Raw genomic sequence first — 20,724 nt, 5'->3', positions numbered from 1 at the left:
ACAAAGGAAAGAAAATCACACTAATAGATTTATCATCTCCAACACTAGATGGCATAAACAATGAGTTAAAAGTCTTCAACATAATGGGATTGGTGGGGCAGGGGGCGGTGGGTTAGCCTATGAACCTAGAATTCTAAGGCCTGCTAAATGTTCTAGGAGAGTGAAGCACATTCTTCCACATGCGCAAACCTAGGACTTTACACACACAGACCATCAGTTGAATTGAATTGAATTACCTTACAAACAACACACAGTTGACCTTTGAACAACCTGGGTTTGAACCACACAGGTCCACTTATATGTGGATTTTTTTCGATAAATGTGGTACAGTACTGTAAATGTATTTTCTCTTCCTTATGATTTTCTTAAGAACACTTTTTCTCCATCTTTAAAAATACAAAATACAATACATACACAAAATATGTTATCAGTAAGGCTACAAGTAGTTAAGTTTTGGGGAGAGTCAAAAGTTGTATGCAGACCTTGGACTGTGCAGGGGTCAGTGCCTGTTGAGGGTTAGCTGTACTTCACTGTGCAGGCAAGTGAGCCAAGAAAATTAGAGAACTATTTAATAATGACCAAGTCCGGATTCCACCTAGAAAATACAAGACGTGTGAATTTATGTGCCACTAAGAGGTTCCACCGCCCTTGATCAAAGTAAAAGGGCTCAGTGCAAACAAATAAATTTTATAACAGAAGTATCAGCAGGATTCTGGATAGTTAATTTTAATTGTTTTCCTGTGCTTTTGTAGAATTAAGTTTCAGTTTTCAAGTGTTTGCTTTCCAGAACTTTAATAAAAGGAAGTGCTGCCAATGTAGCAATGTTGAAAGATGTCTACTTTCTTTCACTGCAAAAAATTGGATGTAATATATTTACATGTTTATCAAAATATCAAAACAATTTTATTTTTGCCACTAATATCTTGTTTCTAAATGATCTGAAAATAATCTTGAGAATTCCCAAGTGATAACCATTCAATTCCTGTAATATTAGACTTGGTTTCCTTTCATTATTTCTTAGCAAATTCAATCATACATGTTAATTTTATTAAATTATTCTCAGTATTAGATTCTAAGATTTAGCACGAGGAAGAAAAAAATGACTCTTAACCAAGATGATAATTATGTATTTAATACATCTTGCTTTTAACAGCAATTTTCAAAGTAAACACATCATAGACCTTATAACTTATTAAAGATTTATAGTGCTTACAAAGTTGATTCTAAAAATATACCTTATTTGTTCTAAATGAATAACATTATCTGGAAGATAGAATAATAAATTATAGTAGTATGTTTACCACCACTATAGTTAAGATTGTATACATATATTCAATATGAAATCCTTTTAGGATCTTCATACTTTCAGCCATAAAATGTAAAAGCAGATTAAAGTTTGGCATATGAGATCTCAGTCTGACAGCAATGGTTTTAAACCCCAAAATTAAACAGTATCTAGTTGACACATTACGAGAGCATGGGCACATGCACATACATTTCTACATGTACATTCTCTCTCACTCAATCACACACACACACACACACACACACACACACACACACACGGACACACACACAAACCCAAAGTAAGGAGAAAGTTCCACCCCTGTGTATCAGACAATTGTCATCAATTTCAAAAATAAAAACTGAGGAAAAAGTTAACTAAAAATATGTTTAAACCACATTTAAATGGTTCCCATTGTTGGAAAGATATGCACAAAACTGCTATTGAAATCTTTAACATGCATGGTATATGCCATCTCAGGACATTCTGGAACAGGCTTGAACTGTGCACTCATGGACATATGAATATAAAAAAAGTGATATGCTCATCCATTCCCCAGATGGCATTCCATTGACCGTCAGTCATGTGACCCAGCCAGGCTAATGTGGTTTGCTTCACAGAACCCAACAGATTACAGAACCCAAGAGAATTAGAAACTTCATTTTGATCTGTTTAGGGTTTCTTGGGTGTTCCATGTGCAAAAGCAGTGAGTTACTGTACTGCAAATGACAACATCATTTCACACTTTGTGGCACTGCAAAAGGTCATTTTGGTATTTCTATAACATATTTATTCTAGCTAAATTTCCCAATGGTGCCTTCTTTTAATTACATATAGCCTTGCAGACTTAGACTTAAAACTATTTAATGCTGATAACCCTCTCCTGCTCATCACTTTTACCTCCAGCAGAATTCCTTTTTGGATGCTCTCTAGTAATGCAGGTTTTAAAATGTTCTATGGAAGTTCATTTTCATTACCAATTAAAACACCCAAGCTCTCTGAGACAACATTAAAATAGAAACTAGCCATTCGTCAGGGCACCCATAACTCATACTGCTGCGATTAGAAAAATGAAAAGGCACAACATAAGCAGAAGAGAATATACCAGCTTTCCATTTTTCTTTTTCTTTCTCTTTTTTTGGCTTTCCTCTTATTTTATTTCACTAAGTTTATAAACTGTTCAAGCATTCTTATACTCTGCATGACAATAACAGAATATTTTGGCACATCAACATTGTGATACAATATATGGTATGTTTAAAAAATTAATTAAAAAATTTCATCTATTAATGAACACGCTGTTTAATGTAGTGCATATATTTTATAGTTATTTAAGTCAAATACATCAAGGTTTGTAACTGATTTACAGATGAAGCAATCACAGATTGCATTAATACATGCGTATGTGCATGTATATGTGTGGAAGTGTGTGTGTATGTGTGTGTGTATGGATTACACACACACACATACACACACACACATACACACAAATATATACACCAATCAAGGGAAAAACTGCATCCTGGCAATTTTACAGTCCGAAGCTTTGTTGATATAGCGATCATTTACGTGCCCTTTTCATCCTGTTTTTCTGTATAGAAGATACATTTTTGCCTTCTTCATTCCTGATGAGATTTTTCTGCGATAACTTTACATTCATACTGTAAAAATTAAAAGGTTAACAGATTAAGGTGTATTTTGAATAGCGATTTCCATACAGACTAGAAATTAATACTTTATTAACATATGCCCACTTTATTTGTCAAAGAATCTGAGAGTTATACAAGGATTAGAAGCAAATGACAAATGTGATGGGAAAAAGAAAGCTCACAGTCAAGAAGTGAAAGAGACATAGCAAACGCAGGCAAAAAACAAGGTTTCTGCATCACACGTAAATGATAACAGTATGATTCAGATCAATCCTATAACACGAAGGGAGGCAAACGGGTTTCTCTGAGTGCTTGGTAAGGCGAATCAGCAAAGGAAAGGTCATGAACTTAAGAGCAGGACTATACAATGAATTCAGGTAATATTTTTTTCAAATCACTTTATAAAATCAAGGGGGAGAAGACTATTACATTAGCAAAATCTTCTGGTCAAGACAGTATTTTAGAAGTACAGCTACAAATGTTCACCCACAATTCAACACAAAGGAAACTAATGGGCTTGAGATAATTGGATGGCCAGACTATCAAAAAGACAGCCACCCAAGCCACTCAGTTCTCCTAGCAGCTACAATGACACAGAGAGCACTTATCCATGCAACTACTCTGGCCTCCAAATGCAGCTCCCTGACTCCTCCCATTCACGACAGGCATGACCAACAGCGTCCTTTTTCTTTTTAACTAAAATGTTCAAACATCTTGATTTGCCAGAGATAGTCCTAATCTATATCTATTGAAGCAACATAGTTATTAGTAAGGCTGCTTTTCACTTTTAAAAACTGTCTCTCTGTGATAGACTATAGACTAGTTAAAAAAAAACTAGAGGTTAAATCCTATCACCTTATCCGTAACACCTTTTAGCCTTTCTATCCAGGGGTTCCTTTGACTCTCAGTATGCTTGGCTTGGAGAAAACTTGTTTTACAACTCAATAACGGATGAAATAATAAGCATCAGCTTACCATTGCCAGTTGTCGACCAATGTTTCCCATTGTTATGCCTCCAGCAAAAAATATACATGGTAACCAAGAACGAACATAGAGAAAATCTGGAGATGTGTATCTAGAATAACAGAAATGTTTTTAACAACCCAACCAGGAAGTACAATGATACATATAAAGAAAATTACAATGGAAATAAGTTACTCTGTACATTAAAATGGTTAACCCAATTCCAAAATTCAATTCTGAAATCAATTGTTTATTTCTTTTAGCAAACAAGCACCAAAAAGAATACTTACTGGTAAACACCATTATAGACTAGCAGTTGAGTGACCAAGGTTGCCAAGAAAGCAATTCCTACTCCAAGGCCAAAACCACTTCTAGATCTATCAAACGTCCACCATAGTCCAATGGAGAGTGCAGCCAGTGTGAGAGACAACTGTATGTTGTTATCAAAATCCACTTTCTGAGATCAGTGTTAAAGAGTCATCTTCTTAAAACTCGTCACCAAATAATACCAACTGTTCATTTTTCTAAAATAAGATGTTACTGCTGAGACAGGAACTGATTGCTTATTCTAGAGTGAGTTCAGTCTTTCCATACAATGCAGGACAACGCGTGAGATTAAAATTGTCTGCAATATTTACTAAAGATACACAGAGAGCATGATATTTCATTAACAGATCCCACCTACTTGTATTTCCCCCACAACCCACCCCAAAAAAGCCTTCTGTTTACATTCACAATTATAAGATCAGACCCATTACATGAGAAATGCTTTCTTTGTTAAAAATGTAACCAGAAGTCTCGGAACACAAGTACTGCTAAAAGAACACACTTTTGCTAAAAAAGAAACCAATATTACTTCTCAAACAGGTTCAGAATTACTTGCGAATCATACAAGAACTTGAAAATAGAAGAGTTGACAGCTATTTAACAGGGTACCACATTCTTTATATGATTTACTGACAGACACATTTTATAATAATGCAGTTCAGAAACAAGAGGACCAAGGACACAGTATCCCTTTCTATTATGTCAACTGTTCTAGTTTTAATTTGTTGAGGATAAAGCCTTGAAGTGAACATTATCTTGCAACCTGCCAAGCTATTTTGGTGCCTGAGACTTTCTGGTATAGGACAGTTTGCTCAAATGATATTTTATTTCCGTCACTTACTTAAGCATCTATTCACAAATGTGCAGCCCTTTTCTACTCCAAAATCTCTGGGCAAAACGAAGCTTTACAAATTCAATTTTCTCATTTCTTTGCTAGAGGATTACACTAAAGGAATTAATTTCAAGTATCATTAAAAGGGCATTATCTATGTCCCAAAGGCCACATCTTGGCTCTATATCCGGCTCCCCAGGGGGGGCTAGATAGCTCAACCAAACTAACTGGCCATGCTGCCACCACAGAGAAGAGAGGAGAAGTTCAAAAAATGCATATAAAACTACTTCCCACTTCCTTTAACATCCTGTACTTACCACCCCCCCCGCCACCCCTACTACACCGGCTGGTATCTCCAACACCCACTTCATGTACTTCTTAGCATCTGAGGGCCATCTTTGGCCATTCTTTCAAGGTCATTTCCTGATTAGGTTGATTTACCAAAATAAAAAAATAAAAAAACCCTACAGTTTATGGTATGCTTTCTGCAAAAGCTTTTCTTACTCTTTTGCAGGCATTATACCTAACACTCCAAAGGAAAGGTTATATGCTCTGATTTTTCTATGCAATAAACATTCTTATAAAGAGTGGAATTTGATATTCACTGAGTTCTATCTTTGATAACTAAACAAACTTTATTAAGAATCAAAGGAAAATAAGGGTAAATAGGTAAAATACTTCTACCTGAAAAATAGTACCATGGGATTTTCTCTGGTCTAAGGGATCTAATATTATTAAGTCTATGTGATAAATTTTGCAGACATTTTGGATTTTGCTTCAATGGTGAACAGAACAGTAAAAAAGAAATCACTATATTCAAGTATTTCATTGACAGAGAAAGAAGAGAATGACCAAAGCAAAAAACTTAAATTAGATATATAAAGGTTTTTAAATTCCAGAAAAGACTATCTAAATTTCTCTATTTAAAAACACCTGAAACATCTGTGATAGAATGGTCTAATCCACCAGTTGGGAGGGATTTACATGCTTAGGGGGCTCCTGAATGAGGGAAGGAGCCCTTTCTAGACTCAAGCCAGGATCTCTGTGGTCTGATCTCACCTCTGTCCCAGCCTTGCAGGACGAGCACCTTGGCAAAGTACCTAACTCTTAGCTTTCATTTGTCTTGTTATCTTTATAAAGAAAATGTATAACTGGGTGATTTCTAAGTTTTCCTTTAGATATAGTATTTTATGAGTCTATCTTTTTAAGCACTCCCCACCACTAGATCTGTTTGTTATAAAATCCTAAATCTCAAAGATTCCTCCAAGCTAAACTTGTTGGGAAATTCTTTAATACAAATGGAAATGGAAAACCAAACTAGTAACCACCACTGAGGGGCTTCCAAATTTACAAATCCCCAAGGGCTAGCACAACTGGAGAAAAGAAAGGCAAAGGTGTTTGCAGAATGGAGGACCTTGCCACTTGCCCTTGTTCCCCTCCTCGAGCTTCTCCAAAACAGCTCAGTATTTCCTATGAAAGACACAGGAATCCATCCACCGTGTGCCCCACCCTCTCACCAGCTAACCACCAGCCGTGAGCCCAGTGCAGAGCCACACAAGGGAACCCGAGGCAGCCTGACCTGCACTGCATGCTCTTCCCAGCATCAAAGCTCCTGCCCCTTCCACTCTCTAAGCCACATCTTCTAGAAGAGGGAAGACTGCACTAGCCAGTCCCAGGCTCTCTTCTTCTACAAAGGAAAGTCAGGGGCGGGAGAGGAGAGGAGAGGCAGTCGGAGGGATGACAGGATGAAAGTCTTACAAGAGCAAAAACTTTTATTCTGGGGTGGACTTTTTTTTCTCTGTGCTATCAGGGAAAAGACAGGGAAGAAGGGAAATAGAGGCTACTTTACCTTTCCAGCTGGGATTCTCAAAAAAACTCTGATCATGAAATAAAATGTCAGAATCCATAAACGATCAGACTTTAAATATATGTACCTTAGGGACAAATGTTCTTTTTGGCCAGTGTCTAAGCTGAACATTTCCACTTATAACACCTTTAAGAACATTTAAGTGGTTTGCTGGCATTGATTAAAACCAGTGGATGAATCTTTTCTTGGAAAAAATTACAGATTCCGTACATTAAAAACAAATAAAAAAAAACAGCCAGCATCCTGAAGCCACCACACCTCCTCACTGGCAAGTCTTAAACGAAAAGAGAGAGGGAAGAAATCCTTTGAAAATGTATCTGTTTCAATCAAAGAGTTAGCAAAACTACACAGAATTATGTAACCTAGTTCAAGAAGAACACGCAAAATGTTTAAACGTGCCAAGTTGTTCAGTGGTCCTGAAACACGGGGGTTTAAATAAAAGGCCATACCCAAAGCATTAACTGCACGGCTGCTACCGTGGTATTTCAACAACATAGCACATGTTCTTTTTATGACAAAGGGGACATATCACAACTTGACAATGGTGAAGTTGCAAGGGACTGTTTAACCTTTGGTTTGTTGGAACTGCTTTGTGATTATGCATTTCGTTACAGCAGAAAGGATACAGCGCTGGCATGATTTATACCAACAAAGACGGCTACGCACCGCATCACACTGGACCACTCTCTTTTAAATTTATGTGGTTCTCCTAGATGCCTGTCAATGCAGGGGTATAATAACCCAATCACAGCTGTGGAAAGAAGGAGAAAAAAATTAAGTCATCTCCAACGCTATACTGGCAAAACTTAAGCTAAAAGAGTCACTACAACCCCCACAAGCATTTGAAAGATTGTTTCAAAAGCTCTCCAAGTTGCTTAACATCAATCACTGATATTTTTAAACTTACCTCCCCAAAGGGGGGCGGGGAGATAACACCACTGCAGAAAGCACTGTAAATGATTACAACAGTATTCCAAATTATAATTGCAGAGCACTACTTCACTGTATGAGTCATGATTTAGCAGTTTGCACTAGATGCTGCATGCTTCTTCTCTACTACTCCTATCTCTGAGATCTGAAAACATCAGACCAGCTGGCAGCTAAGCAATGTTCTCTCTGAAGTACATAACCATGAAGCATGTTATAAAATGCCACATAAACTGTCCAAAGAGAAGCTGGAAGCATAAATGCATACAGTAAGGTCACCCCACACATAGTGTTTGTTCCAATGGCTACAGATGTCCTGGTCTACAGATTACTCTAGTGCCTCCAGCTTGTCTCCTGTGCCCAGGGCTGTGTCCTGATGTTCCCCTCTATAGAGCTCTCTATAAGAACTGTACATTTTCAGTTAAAATTTAAATTCCTTCTTAAAAGTGAGAAGTCATTTTAGTACATTTCTCAGTTTTGGAAAGAACATCTTGAAGGTTAACCATATAATTATGAAAAACTGTATACAAAATGTCTATGATTGAGACTCCAAATATTCACGCCCAATTTTTAACTAAAGTACTTGTCAAACGTCAACATTTTATTCATTTATGGAAAGAGATTTTAAATGTAAAGTTAGGGGTGCCTGGGTGGCTCAGTGGGTTAAGCCGCTGCCTTCGGCTCAGGTCATGATCTCAGGGTCCTGGGATCGAGTCCCGCATCGGGCTCTCTGCTCAGCAGGGAGCCTGCTTCCTCCTCTCTCTCTCTCTGCCTGCCTCTCTGCCTACTTGTGATGTCTCTCTGTCAAATAAATAAATAAAATCTTTAAAAAAATAAATAAATAAAATAAAATAAATGTAAAGTTAGTCACTAAAAAAAAGGCCTTAATGAACCAAAACATTCTTCAACAAGTTATAAGGAAAATGCACTTCTACAGATTAAATTTAATGGGAAATAGCTAATCAGCCTTGACTTGCTCATTTCCCTAAAAACAGAATGGTCATGTTGCCATCAAGCAATAAAGACACAACTGATGTCCAGTGCTACCTATCATGTATCTTGAAATTACTGTACCAAAATCTTAAGTGCCTGAGGATCAGGAACCGCCCCCCCCTGCCTGGCCTGGTATTGGCTAGATCTGACAAAAGACACATTCAATCTTTAAGGAAAAAGAGAAATCAATTAATATCAAAAATCACAGGCTAGCAGACCAATGGAGCAGTATTAAAAAGAGGTCACACAGTCACCCCTCCATCTGGGGGTGAGCAGCTGCAATGGCGTATGCGTGCTCTAATCCACAAATCTGAAAGTGCTCTTCTGAGTTAGGCTTTTGCTGAGTAGAGATGGTTCATAGACCATCAAGAGATTAACAACAAATTTCAGCAATGTGGACCTCCAACAACTATTAGTCAATTTAAAACTTTCAAATCATATTCCTATTTAAAAGGCTTGACTCTAAAATCCTGGGAGATTAACTGACAGCATTTCCAAATTCCTACAAAATTAAAATGGCAACAAGCATGCCTAACAGTTGAAATACATCGTAATGAGTATTACCTCCTTTTTTTTTTTTTTCCTCTCAAGGGGTCATGAAACTAACAGCTCATGTCATTCCTCACTCTCTCTCTCCCTCTCTCTCCTCCCTTTGCCTGTTGCTGACTAAAATCAACTAAGATCAGGCATTCCAAGTCAATTTTCCTCAGCAGCTGATGCCATAGGTAAAGAATTATCACATAGAGAATACTGACGTGTGTGCAAAGATATAAATAAGTAAAATTGACTAGATTTGTATGCATGTGATGTCAGACTCACAAGTGAGAGACAACTGAGGAGAGAAAGCAAAAACACAAAAAGGAATTTAAACTGCCACGCTGCCAACCTTGGGATTTGCCAATAAAAATCAAATCCATTGAGTATGCATGGTTCTCGGTTGCTCACTGAGAAGAAGAATTCGAGGAAGCTTGTCACTTTCCATTAAATGTCTTCTTCCTTCCCTTTAAATAAAGGCATGGCAGAGTCTGATAGCAGTGTCTACAGCACAGTGAGACTCCACTGTTTGTGAGTTCAGCAGAAGGATGTCTGGGCTTCTTTTCTCTTCCTTCTGACTTTTTTATTTTAACAAGAGATTGTTAAAATCATGCCTGTATAACATTATATGCAAACACTGTCCTGCTTAATTGAAGGGCTCTCTGATGCAAAATAACATCTCTTGGGATAGATTTACTTCCCAGCAACCTGTTACAGTGTACCAAGACAAAAGCAGAAGAAGTTTGCAAAACATCAATATTAAGTCATCACATTTTGGGGTATTGTGTTTAATTCAGTGATGCACTAAGAGGAACAGTTAAATCAAATGTTTTTCAAGAAAGGGTGGGGAAAAACGAAGCCACTGAAAAAGATAGACTTTCATGGAAAACTACGACAAGATATGCAATGTTTCATTCAATAAATACCTAAATTCCCATAATATATCCAGTTCTTTCTATTTGCCAGGGATTTTAAAAGAAAAAAAGAGTAAGACATGATCCCGGTCCCAAAGTGAGCACAGAAACAATGCAATACAGTAATATGTTAGGGGTGGTACTGACAGGGCCTAGTGGGGGCCCAGTCTTCTTCTGGCATGTGCTGAGGGGAGGCAGGGTGCTGGAGTGTTAGGAAAGCTTCACAGAAAAGGTGGCCCCTGAGGGAGAAGCTGAGTGCAGCACATCAGTGGCATGGAAAGAGCTTTCTAATCCAAGACAAAAGTCTGGGGAAAAGTATGGACAATGAAAATACCCACTGTCACCTGAAAATTGTTAAGCTTTAGGCAAAAAGGGAGCTTCAGAAAGACTCTGAAGAACACAAAGTTGGCAAGGGTCGTATCATAGAGACTACCCTGTACACACTGGGGTATCAAGAAATAATGCCATTGCATTTGTAGCAAACTAAAGGCTGCTCACTCTTACAGTCCTAAGTGTACCACACATGATGGAGAGAAGGGATTGGCGGGTGGTCAGAGTGAAAAATTAGAAGAAGAAAAAGAAAAACTGAAAATTCCCATCAGAGCAGTAGAGGGTCTGGATCAAGAGACAAAGGAACATAGAAACTTGGAAACCTGGAGAAGCGAGAGCAGGAGGAAACAAACATTCAGGGCTCTCCAGGAACTGGGTAAATGACTGCTGGGCTAAACTGAAAAGATCTGTTTTTTCTTTGTTAGATATTAGCTTCACAGGTATGAATATAATTTGGTTACTTGCAATTTTCAAATCAATTTCCCTAGTTATTTTACCCACACAATGATAGTTATCTTTTCCCTCTATTCTTTCCTCACAAAGATTCCTTTGCAGGCCCCCATAACGTTCAAGAGGTTTCTAACTCTGATTCTAATCACTGCACATATTGAGAAGTTAATCAACTTGAAACACCAACCATTATTAAATTAAAAATAGAGAACTAAGAAAAAGAAAATGAAATCAAAGGAAATATACCAGAGTTCTCTACTGGGTATCCCTCCAGAAGCACCGCTAATTTTCCAGCAGTAGGTGCTATAGGGAAAGATAGCAGATAGCCAGGGACCCTTCTGTTTGCATGTAGAAAGTGGTGATTCTGGAGAATCTCCAGAAGGTAGCTAGCTGCTCTGTCTATGAATATTAGTTGGACAGGAAAAACAAAGGACAATTATCAGTTTTTCTGATTTAAGATGGTAAAAGCCTAGAAATTTTTGAAAATGCATACTAGCACATATACACAAAAACATATATATACTTGAAACACATGTAAACATGTACACACTGTGTTTCTTATATCATTGACTTCTTATTTCCTTGATGTTTTCCCCAAAACTGGGGGCAGGAGGTGCAAGAATCCATTTTCTACCTTCAGTAATGTTCACAAAACTGGTATCTTCACTCTCATCTACTAAATGCCATGACTCACCCAACAAAATCAGTAGCAGAGTTAACTGGAATCTAGATTTCCAAATGCCTCTGTACCTCCGTGTACCCACATACCTCATGGAATGCACTGCTTTCGGGAGAAACACTTAAGTGTAAATCCACTAATTGGGGAAGTATGAAGTTAGGTTTCTAAATGTGAAAAACCTAGTGGCTGAAAAAAGGAAGGAAAGCAGGGACAAAGTAACTGAAATGTGGCATTAACATTTGGAATTGTCCCTCCTAAATATGAGTTTGTGGCAAAAGTGCCCATGTCACAGGGACAGACACAACCCCTGGTCCTCTCCTTAATGGTGGTACAAAGAAACCTCCTGGTACAAAGAAACCTGTTCTCCTGCCCCAGCCACAAAGTCCAACACACAACAGCAGGTTCCATCAAAGCCTGGCACTTAGTCTGCAAGCTTACCCTGAGTCAAGCGGAAGTGTGAGTAGCTTCCTCTTTCCCCTCCTCCAGCCTGGAATGCTGGAGCCAGCTGCACCATTTACTAGCTCTGAGACCCTGGGCTCAATGACATCCTCTCTTCCTATCAGGTTCCTCATTCCCCAAAGTAGGCACAATGCCAAAATCTCACTCCCAAAGTTGCCCTACAGATCCCTGGGGTTAAGGGAAGTGCCTAACACATTACGAGGCAGTCAGTAAGTAACAGTTTCCCTCCCTTGACCGTCCTTTGTCTATTCTGAAAAGTCATGTTCTTCCAAATCCCAACAAGCTACAATTGGTAGCCAGATAGCAGCTATACCATGCGAGAAAATAAACAAACTAGAAAAAGACGATGGGTGGGGCACCTGGGTGGCTCAGTGGGTTAAAGCCTCTGCCTTCTGCTCAGGTCATGATCCCAGGGTCCAGGGATTGAGCCCTGCATCAGGCTCTCTGCTCAGCAGGGAACCTGCTTCCCCTTCTCTCTCTACCTGCCTCTCTGCCTTCTTGTGATCTCTGTAAAATAAATAAATAAAATCTTAAAAAAAAAGAAAAAGAAAAAGACGATGGGAAAACTTAGTTTTTCTCTTTTTAGTTTAGATGAAATAAAAGAAAATACATGAGGACTAGTAGACACAGCAGAGAATGATAAAATATAATTTATGCTTTCTATTCTATTTGGATGAGTTTGTTTAGTGTCTCAGAAAATGCACTAACCCTGGGGAAATTACGAATCACTGCCTTTATAAACTTTTAATGTGAATATTGTGATAGAGACACTGACACATACACTGACACATAAACCACACTGAAACCTTACCACAGCATGCCTCTCCATCCATGCAACTGTCCAGCAGATTCCACAAGTCATTCTAAAACATCTCACACCTAACTCCCCGCCTTCAACCTCCAGCTCAAGGATGGAAGTCAAGAGTACATTTTTACTGCAAGGTATTGGTGTATTTTAAGTATGAGACACCAAATGGACATTCCAAAAAGCAATTTTCTCCCTCAATCAGATTTTTCTTCTACCACACAATGATGGCGTCCTTCTAATACTTTCTTTTATAAAATGTTATTAATCTATTGGTCTCAGTCAGTAGAAAAAGCTAAAGAGCATCAATTATGGAAGCTCTGCATGAAGTAGGCTTTCTGAAATGCTCCACTTTATCCCTCACACACTGTCCACCAAAAAAGAACTAAAGTAACTACTGAAATAGGCTAATGACTGTAAGCAAAGAGAATCCACCTTATTAATCTCTTTAAGTATTCATTATCCTTAAACCATATCTAAAAACAAGATACCAAGAAAAAAAACAGGTACAAAAATCTAAAAAATAACAACATGAGGCTTTAAACTTGCATAACACTACTCCATCTCTCAAGTTGTCATGTACTTCAAAAACAAGGCCATAACACACACAGGTCTAAGCCTTAAAACCACAGTGACAATGATCATCAAAATAACTCAGAGTAAGAACTGGAGTGCCTGGGTGGCTCAGTGGGTGAAACCTCTGCCTTTGGCTCAGGTCATGATCTCAGGGTCCTGGGATTGAGCCCCACATCAGACTCTCTGCTCAGCAGGGAGCCTGCTTTCCCCCTCTCTCTGCCTACTTGTGATCTCTGTCAAATAAATAAATAAAATCTTTAAAAAAAAATATTTAAAAAAAAAGATTAATATGAGGTGGGTTGAAGAAAAGACAAAATTAAGAAGTTAAGAGCCTCATCCCAAAGGGAAGTAAGATTCTTTTAAGATTAAATTGTTATAGTTCATAGGTCAGACAGAAATCAGACACAAGAGTATCTACACTGTGATTCCATTTATATTACATGGCAAACGGGCAAAAATAACCTAGGGACAGAAACAGAAAGATAAGTGGAAGCCTGAGGCTGGGGGTAGGGAATGGACAGCAAGAGAGCACAAGAGAATCTGTGGGTCAAGGAAATGTACTACAGCAGGACTGTGGTGATTGGTAACACCACTGTGTGAATTTGCTTCAACGCATCAAACTGCTCATTTAAAACAGGTCCACTGTCCCGCATTGAAATCAAAGCTGAAAAACAAGTACTGCCCAGACAACATCCACATGCATGCGGCCTCCTTTCTTTCTAAGCATTACAGAAGCAGCCTACACATACCTGAGGCTGTGCCACAGCACGGCGGTACCCACCACGCTGAAGAAAAGATGCTGGCGATCACGTCAGGTGGAAAGAGCGTCACATTTCTCTGAATCTGAAGTAAATTTAACACTAGGGCAAGAAATACTCCAATAAAAAATAGTACCACTCCACGAATCATCAAGTTCACATTCCTGCTAGTGACAGATGAAATGTAGGGGCCGCGCTTTTTGGGCCCAGGTGATTCTGTCTCTCCTTCTGCCATGGTTTCATCAGTTCAGTAAACCAGCAAGGTGGGGAGAAAAAGGCTTCCCAGCTGAAAAGCCAACTGTCTATGAATCAGTGCAGAATGGTGTTTCAACAGTTACAGCATCTTATCCTAAAAGAGGACCTACCAGAAATCCTGCAAGAGATAAGAAGAAAAGAAATCAATGTTTATCTAATAAATGATCATACAATTTTTCTGATTTCAATACTAATTAATTTCAAAGTACAAATAATGAAATGACAAGCTTACGTATTTATTTAAATTAGTATTTATTGAATAAGAAGTGGTTTAAAAAGCATTCTTATAGGCATGGTATAATAAAAAGTGTTATAGTTATATATACTAAGACAGAATAAGTGACCTGCGAAGCTCAAAGGTTAGAATAATAATAAAAACAGCTTGTTCTGCTTCAGAGAAATGCAGAGCAGGTTATCTGCGATAGTTCTACCAGAATCTGGAAGATTAAAATCCAAGTTTCTGTTTCTTCTACCTAAATCTCCAACCCAGAACAGATGGGCCTGCAGATTTAGGTAAAAATCCTTATGCTTTATAAAAAAAATAAATGAATTTATACAGAAAATCAACATATTCTAACAAAAATTCTGTACTGCTCACAATAAAATGTGACTTGCTCATAAGGATGACCTCCATAGAGGAACGCACTGTTTTCATGTTTACAGGCTGTATATTTGATTTTTGCACAAAAGCATCTTAGAAAACACAGACTGCCACCCACTTACCTATACATAAACCAAGCACAGAAAGCAGACCTTCTCTCTGCAGGGCCACAGCTGTGTCCCACCCCTGCCTAGACCCAGCAGCCCTCTGTTGCAACCACAAAGCTACTGTGAAAGAGTTGCACTAGGAAGCAGAAGAAAGAAAGCTAAGAAAATAGAAAGTAACCTCATGCCCAGACTGTAAGGAGTTTTGGCCACATGGCTCCTAAAAGCCAGGGAAAGTGGTCTCTTGTGTGCATCTGGTTAAGACAAAGAACATCTGATGCTTTCTGTGAACACAAGACCCATGTGTAAACTGAGGGTTGGGGAGAGGGGTGCTGACTTTAGAAATAATCTGTATGAAAATGAGAACATTTGCGAGTACTAGTAAGCCATGTCACAGCCAATCAGTTCCATGTGCTAAACACAGACAACAGACTGGGTTTTTTGTTTGTTTTGTTTTGTTTTGTTTTACTGAACCTCTGTCACATCCAAAGCTCTGTGCCCAACACTCACAGTGGGATATCTGTCCTCAAGCTAGTCCTCACAAACCTAACTTAGTCTACAGCATGACTGAGCTCTGCAGCTTAGAGGACTACAGAAAACAGTACATCTTATGGCTGATTCATGGACAAATACATTCTACACACCAACTGAAAACATCTAGAACCCATCTCTTCCTGATCTGGTCCTGCAGACTCTTCCTTGCTGTGCAATCCAGCAAATAAGCATGCCAGGTGTTCAGCTGCTACAGAACTTTTCATCATCACCATAATCATGACTATTGATACAGCTCCCTGGACATACAGTTAGCCCTAATCTTCAAAATCATCCAAAGGTAAGTATTATCATCCTCATTTTACAAATGAAATCAAAGTCAAAGAGATTTAGCCACTTGCTTATCATCACATGAACATAGTAACAGTACTGGAATCTTACCTTAGGTCTGAGTCCAAAACCCACCTCTTCCCTCTAAACCTAAGTCCTATTCCGGCCTAACTCCTCAGACTTCTTCTTTGGCACATGGATTTGTGGAAGGGGATTTGGTTACTGAAAAGATGGCAGACATGGAAAATCTAACTCAACTGTAATATATCCTCAGTGTAAGTAGGCAACCATATAATATCACAGAGATCATGACAAAATGCAAAAATGCCTTAAAATTTTCCTCAAAATTAATAGATCAAGGTGTGAAAAGGTATTTTAAAGAAAAAAAAAATCATACGGCCAATTTACAGACTCGTATGCCACCATACTGCCTAAGACCCTTCACTTCCCAGATGTCCAGTAGACACAGCAAGGTGCCCCAACTTCTGCTCTTAAAATGGCTACTCAAGAACAAAAAGTATACATACATTTTAAGTAGCCACAATTCCTCTAGTAAATCCTTCTTTTATGTCTGTGATTTTTTCCAAGCGGGAATTAATGGCAAAGGATATGGTGTGTTGAAATTATGTTTCTGTAAGAGCTTAATAACTTCAACTTAAAAAGCTTTTTCCAGTTGTGCCAGGCCCCAGCTCACAATCACCAGTGTTTGTCAGAGGGCAATGGCATTTTTGGCAGGACAATTCCTTGCTGAGTGAAACTGCCCTAGGCATTGCAAAATACTTAACGTCCCTGGCTCGTGCCCACTAAATGCCAGTGTGTGCCCCCTCACCCATTTGAGACAACCAAAAATGTTTCTACAATATTTCCAAACACCACCAGATTGGCAATGTCCTCCCACTCAGGGCCACAGATTGCCACAGACTATTTCCTCAAGCTAGAGACTTTCTAAGTTGTTTATGTTATTCTACAATAGCTCTTTATTCAACCTTTCCTAGCAGTGCTTGTTTATAGATTCCTACTTCACCCCAAAAGTTTTCTTTAAAAGTAACACAATGTTGTTTTGGTGACTGTTTATTTGAATGAGTTCTCTTTTTAAAGATAATATTTTAAAAATCCAAAAAGCTGATTTTTATGACTATATAATAATATAATAGCATATAATTACTAGAGACAAAAATAAAAGAATGCTTTAGAATTACAGTATCCTAAAATTTAAGAAAGAAAAGAGAACTGAGAAATCATCTGTTCCAGGGGGTACTTGAGCCTGATGCAAAACAAAACAAAAAAGTTGTATATATATGCACTTTCCTGGACAGTTGCACAGTTTATACCAAGTACTTACAAAGTCCATAATCCAAAAGAAGTTAACCAGTGATCTAACAGTTTTATCATTTTACTAGATAAGAAATTCCACAAGACCACTCACTCCCTACTCCCACATCCCTACTATGCAACAACAGTTCAGTTCCTTAAAAAAGCATGCTGTTTATAGTAACAGAACAGGGAAGTAAGTTATTTAAATGAAAGCTCTTGGGATTAAGTATGCCCTTAATCTGTTTATTGTAAAGTTTGGTTTTCTGATTAAGTATTGATTTTTTTTTCTTAAAACAAAATGTACCTATACCTTTAAACATTATTCTTATATCAATGATAAATTTGATTCTTCTCCAAAATTTAAAAAAAATCTATATTTGAAAAATTTAGATTATTCAAGAAATAATTTGTTGATTAGGGAAAAAATCTTTGGTATAAAGATATTATTTAGAGAGAACAATACCTCAACAGATCTTCAATGATAATCCTGGTAGGGAGGTAAGTGTTTTTTCCCCATTTTTACAAAACAGAGTAAGTTAAGTAACTTCTTGAGATGATAACACTGTTATCAGGTAGCACCAGGACTGGCATTCTCCCCCACATCCCCAACACTCTGGTTCCTTCTAGAGTTCCTTCACATTTCATCACACTGTCCCAACTACAAACACCATACAAAAACAATTCACGAATCACACAAGTGGCAACTTTTAAGTCATACTGATCAACTAATGTTAATACAAAAATAATGGTTTTTTTTTCAAAAACTGACAAAGAAAAATCTCCCACTGTATATAAGAAATCCTTATTCTTCCTTGAGCTCTGACCTATAACTTCCTTAAAGTACATTACTAAACAAAGAGAAAAATAGTTTAGACAGGTCTATAACAAATCATCAAAAATGAAAAAATACTAGGCCAGCTATAGGACTGCCTGTTAATGGGTGATATTATTCCTTTAAAAAAAAAAAAGTGGTAAGTGATTCCAGACTTTTGGAATGAAAATCAAAATTCATGTCTTCCAATGAAACAACTTTTAGGCAACAGGCATTTGAAAACAAACAAAAAATTTTCTATAACCTTAAGAACCGGTTGTATTTTATCAATTCCAACACCCTCTCAAATCACACAAGATCATTCATCCTCCAATGATTAACAGTCACAGAAGTATATTTCCTTCCTTACAGAACCCTATCTCTTCAGGTGTTTAGGTCAGATAGGCTATAAATAATAAAACTAAATTACTACCTCACATCTTTCATTAGATGCTCTCTTAATTATAATGGTATTCTCAAAACAGAATAAGCATAAACATTAGGAAAAACACATCAATGAAAAATAGAAGCACACAAATGTGAATCATAGACTTTGCACACTAAAACTTCTAGAAAGACAAATATGTTTGTCTTGAAGACAATGACACTTATCTTTCCTTTCTACATTAAAACCCAAACACAGAAACCATTAAACAAGCAGCATTCACATCCCATTACTACTTTTAAATGTCAAATCTCATTCACTAAAAAGGTTACTCTATCATTTGAATAATTTTTTGATAACAATGAAAATGTGTCTCTAAATTACTCAACTGCATTTTCTCCTTTCCTTTGCAGCAGATCATTCGAAAAAGCAACAGTTGTCAGTTTAAAAAGAATCAACCTCTTTCCCAAATGTACATGATTCACTGCATGGTCACTTTGTATCAGATATGTACTGACAACTACAACAAATCACACTAGTCAACATAATGTGCAGTGAAAGAATGAAAATGGAAAACAGGCTAATATTTTTTTCCCTGGAGACCCTATTAGTTAGGCATCCCTTCATTTTCACTCAGTGGTAGGCAACCAGGGATAAGCCCCAAAGTTGGAAAACACAATCTAGCCACTGTTTGGCTGCCTTCCCCTGCAATCCTCTGCTCCATTGCAATCCTGGTATGGGCCAGCTCCAGTGGCCCACGGCTCAAGTCTACCCATTCCTTCTTAAAGCTCTCCTCATTAATCCTACAAAACAGGAAGCCCTTCATGACATATTTTCCATATTTTCCTAGACTATCAAGCTTATCCCATACTTTTAAAACTTTTTTCCAACACTAACAGGGCATGGGTTATGATCACTTGTTTTAGCACACTTCCCCCACCCCCCCTTCCAGTCCCCTATTATCCACACAGCTTTGCTTTTCCAGATTGCCAGTCCCCAATGAGCAACCCCCAAATCCCAGTAACTATCACCAACTGACTTCTAGGTCCCGGCAAGTGTTCCCTTTGGACTGACCCACACACCTACTCCAAAGGTGTCCAATTCCAATCCAAATGCCAAAGTCCCACTCCTCAACCTAATAATCAACATACCTTTTTGTGGATTCCAAACTTACTACAAAAGCTACGCTTTTGGATCCATCCACCTCCCCAACCTGAGTCTCCCTGGCTACAAGCCTCCCAAATCCTGACAGCTCTATGGTTGACAGCTCGCCGACCTCCAGCTTCATCAGATCTCCAGGGTCGCCCTTCCCGCCGTCCTCCAGTCTTCTTTCCGCTCGGACACTCTTCCACTGTCCGGGGAGACTCGGCCTCTCCTATGACCTCCGCCCGACCCCGCTGTCCGCCTCCGGACCTCGCCGACCCTTCACCAGGTAAGCGGGAGCCCTTGCCCTTCAGGCCCCATCTGTGGTCCTGGCTACCCGCATCTGCCAGCAGGGTTCCTAGCCTGCAAAAACACAAGCGGTTCCTCTTCCCGAAGGCCATCCCCCTCTTCAGGCCTCTTCCCTCAGCACCATAGCTCCCGAGCTTCGCAGGGGGACCCCCAACTCACCCCCGCCTCCGCCATCTTCTGGGACCGGCTCCCGCCCCCCTCCAGCTCTTCCTCCTCCCCTCCCACAACTCCGCCGAAGCCCCACTGCGCCTGTGCAGTCCACGAGGAGGCGCTCTGACGATCGGGGCAGAGGAACTTCCGGTTAGTACCAGCGCTCGTTGTTGAGCCGGCGAGACGGGGCAAAGGAGCTTCCGGTTTGCCAGAAATCAGCTCCTGCTTGTAGGCGTGGACTGTTTAGAGAGTGGGAGGTGGTTAGGTCAGCTGTTGTTTGCTGACCAGGCAATCTTGGGTTGTGACGAGTATCCAGGCCCAGTGGGCGGTGTGAGAGAATCGCGCACTGACACACGCACACTCTCTGGGAGGCGTGACGCTCAGCGTGTGCCTCTGCTCCAGGAGGAATTGGCTCTGGAGCACAGGCCGCCCAGATCCCCCGCCAGGGACGCTGACTCTCAGTATCTGTGCTTTCGCTGGGC

The 20,724-nt window shown here is 39.0% G+C and overlaps 1 protein-coding gene across 6 annotated transcripts in view; it reads right to left on the bottom strand.

Moving 5' to 3' along the window:
• Positions 1-20,336, bottom strand: part of INSIG2 (insulin induced gene 2) — a 29,723-nt gene extending 9,387 nt beyond the window's left edge. The window contains exons 1-6 of one of the 6 annotated variants that reach the window (XM_032353846.1): positions 20,252-20,336; positions 14,340-14,721; positions 7,550-7,674; positions 4,188-4,354; positions 3,910-4,009; positions 2,742-2,946 (exon numbers count right to left, since the gene is read on the bottom strand). In XM_032353846.1, coding sequence (XP_032209737.1) covers positions 2,905-2,946; positions 3,910-4,009; positions 4,188-4,354; positions 7,550-7,674; positions 14,340-14,583 — 678 coding nt within the window. In that variant the 5' untranslated portion in view covers positions 14,584-14,721; positions 20,252-20,336 and the 3' untranslated portion in view covers positions 2,742-2,904. The other 5 variants (XM_032353851.1, XM_032353848.1, XM_032353849.1 and 2 more) reach the window with 5 other exon arrangements.
• Between the last annotated feature and the right edge of the window lie 388 nt (positions 20,337-20,724).

This window comes from Mustela erminea, chromosome 8 (assembly GCF_009829155.1).
Source record: "Mustela erminea isolate mMusErm1 chromosome 8, mMusErm1.Pri, whole genome shotgun sequence".
In the NCBI taxonomy this organism is placed as follows: Eukaryota; Metazoa; Chordata; class Mammalia; order Carnivora; family Mustelidae; genus Mustela; species Mustela erminea.
The sequence above is the reverse complement of the archived record's forward strand: the minus strand, read 5'-3'. Positions and strand labels throughout refer to the sequence as shown.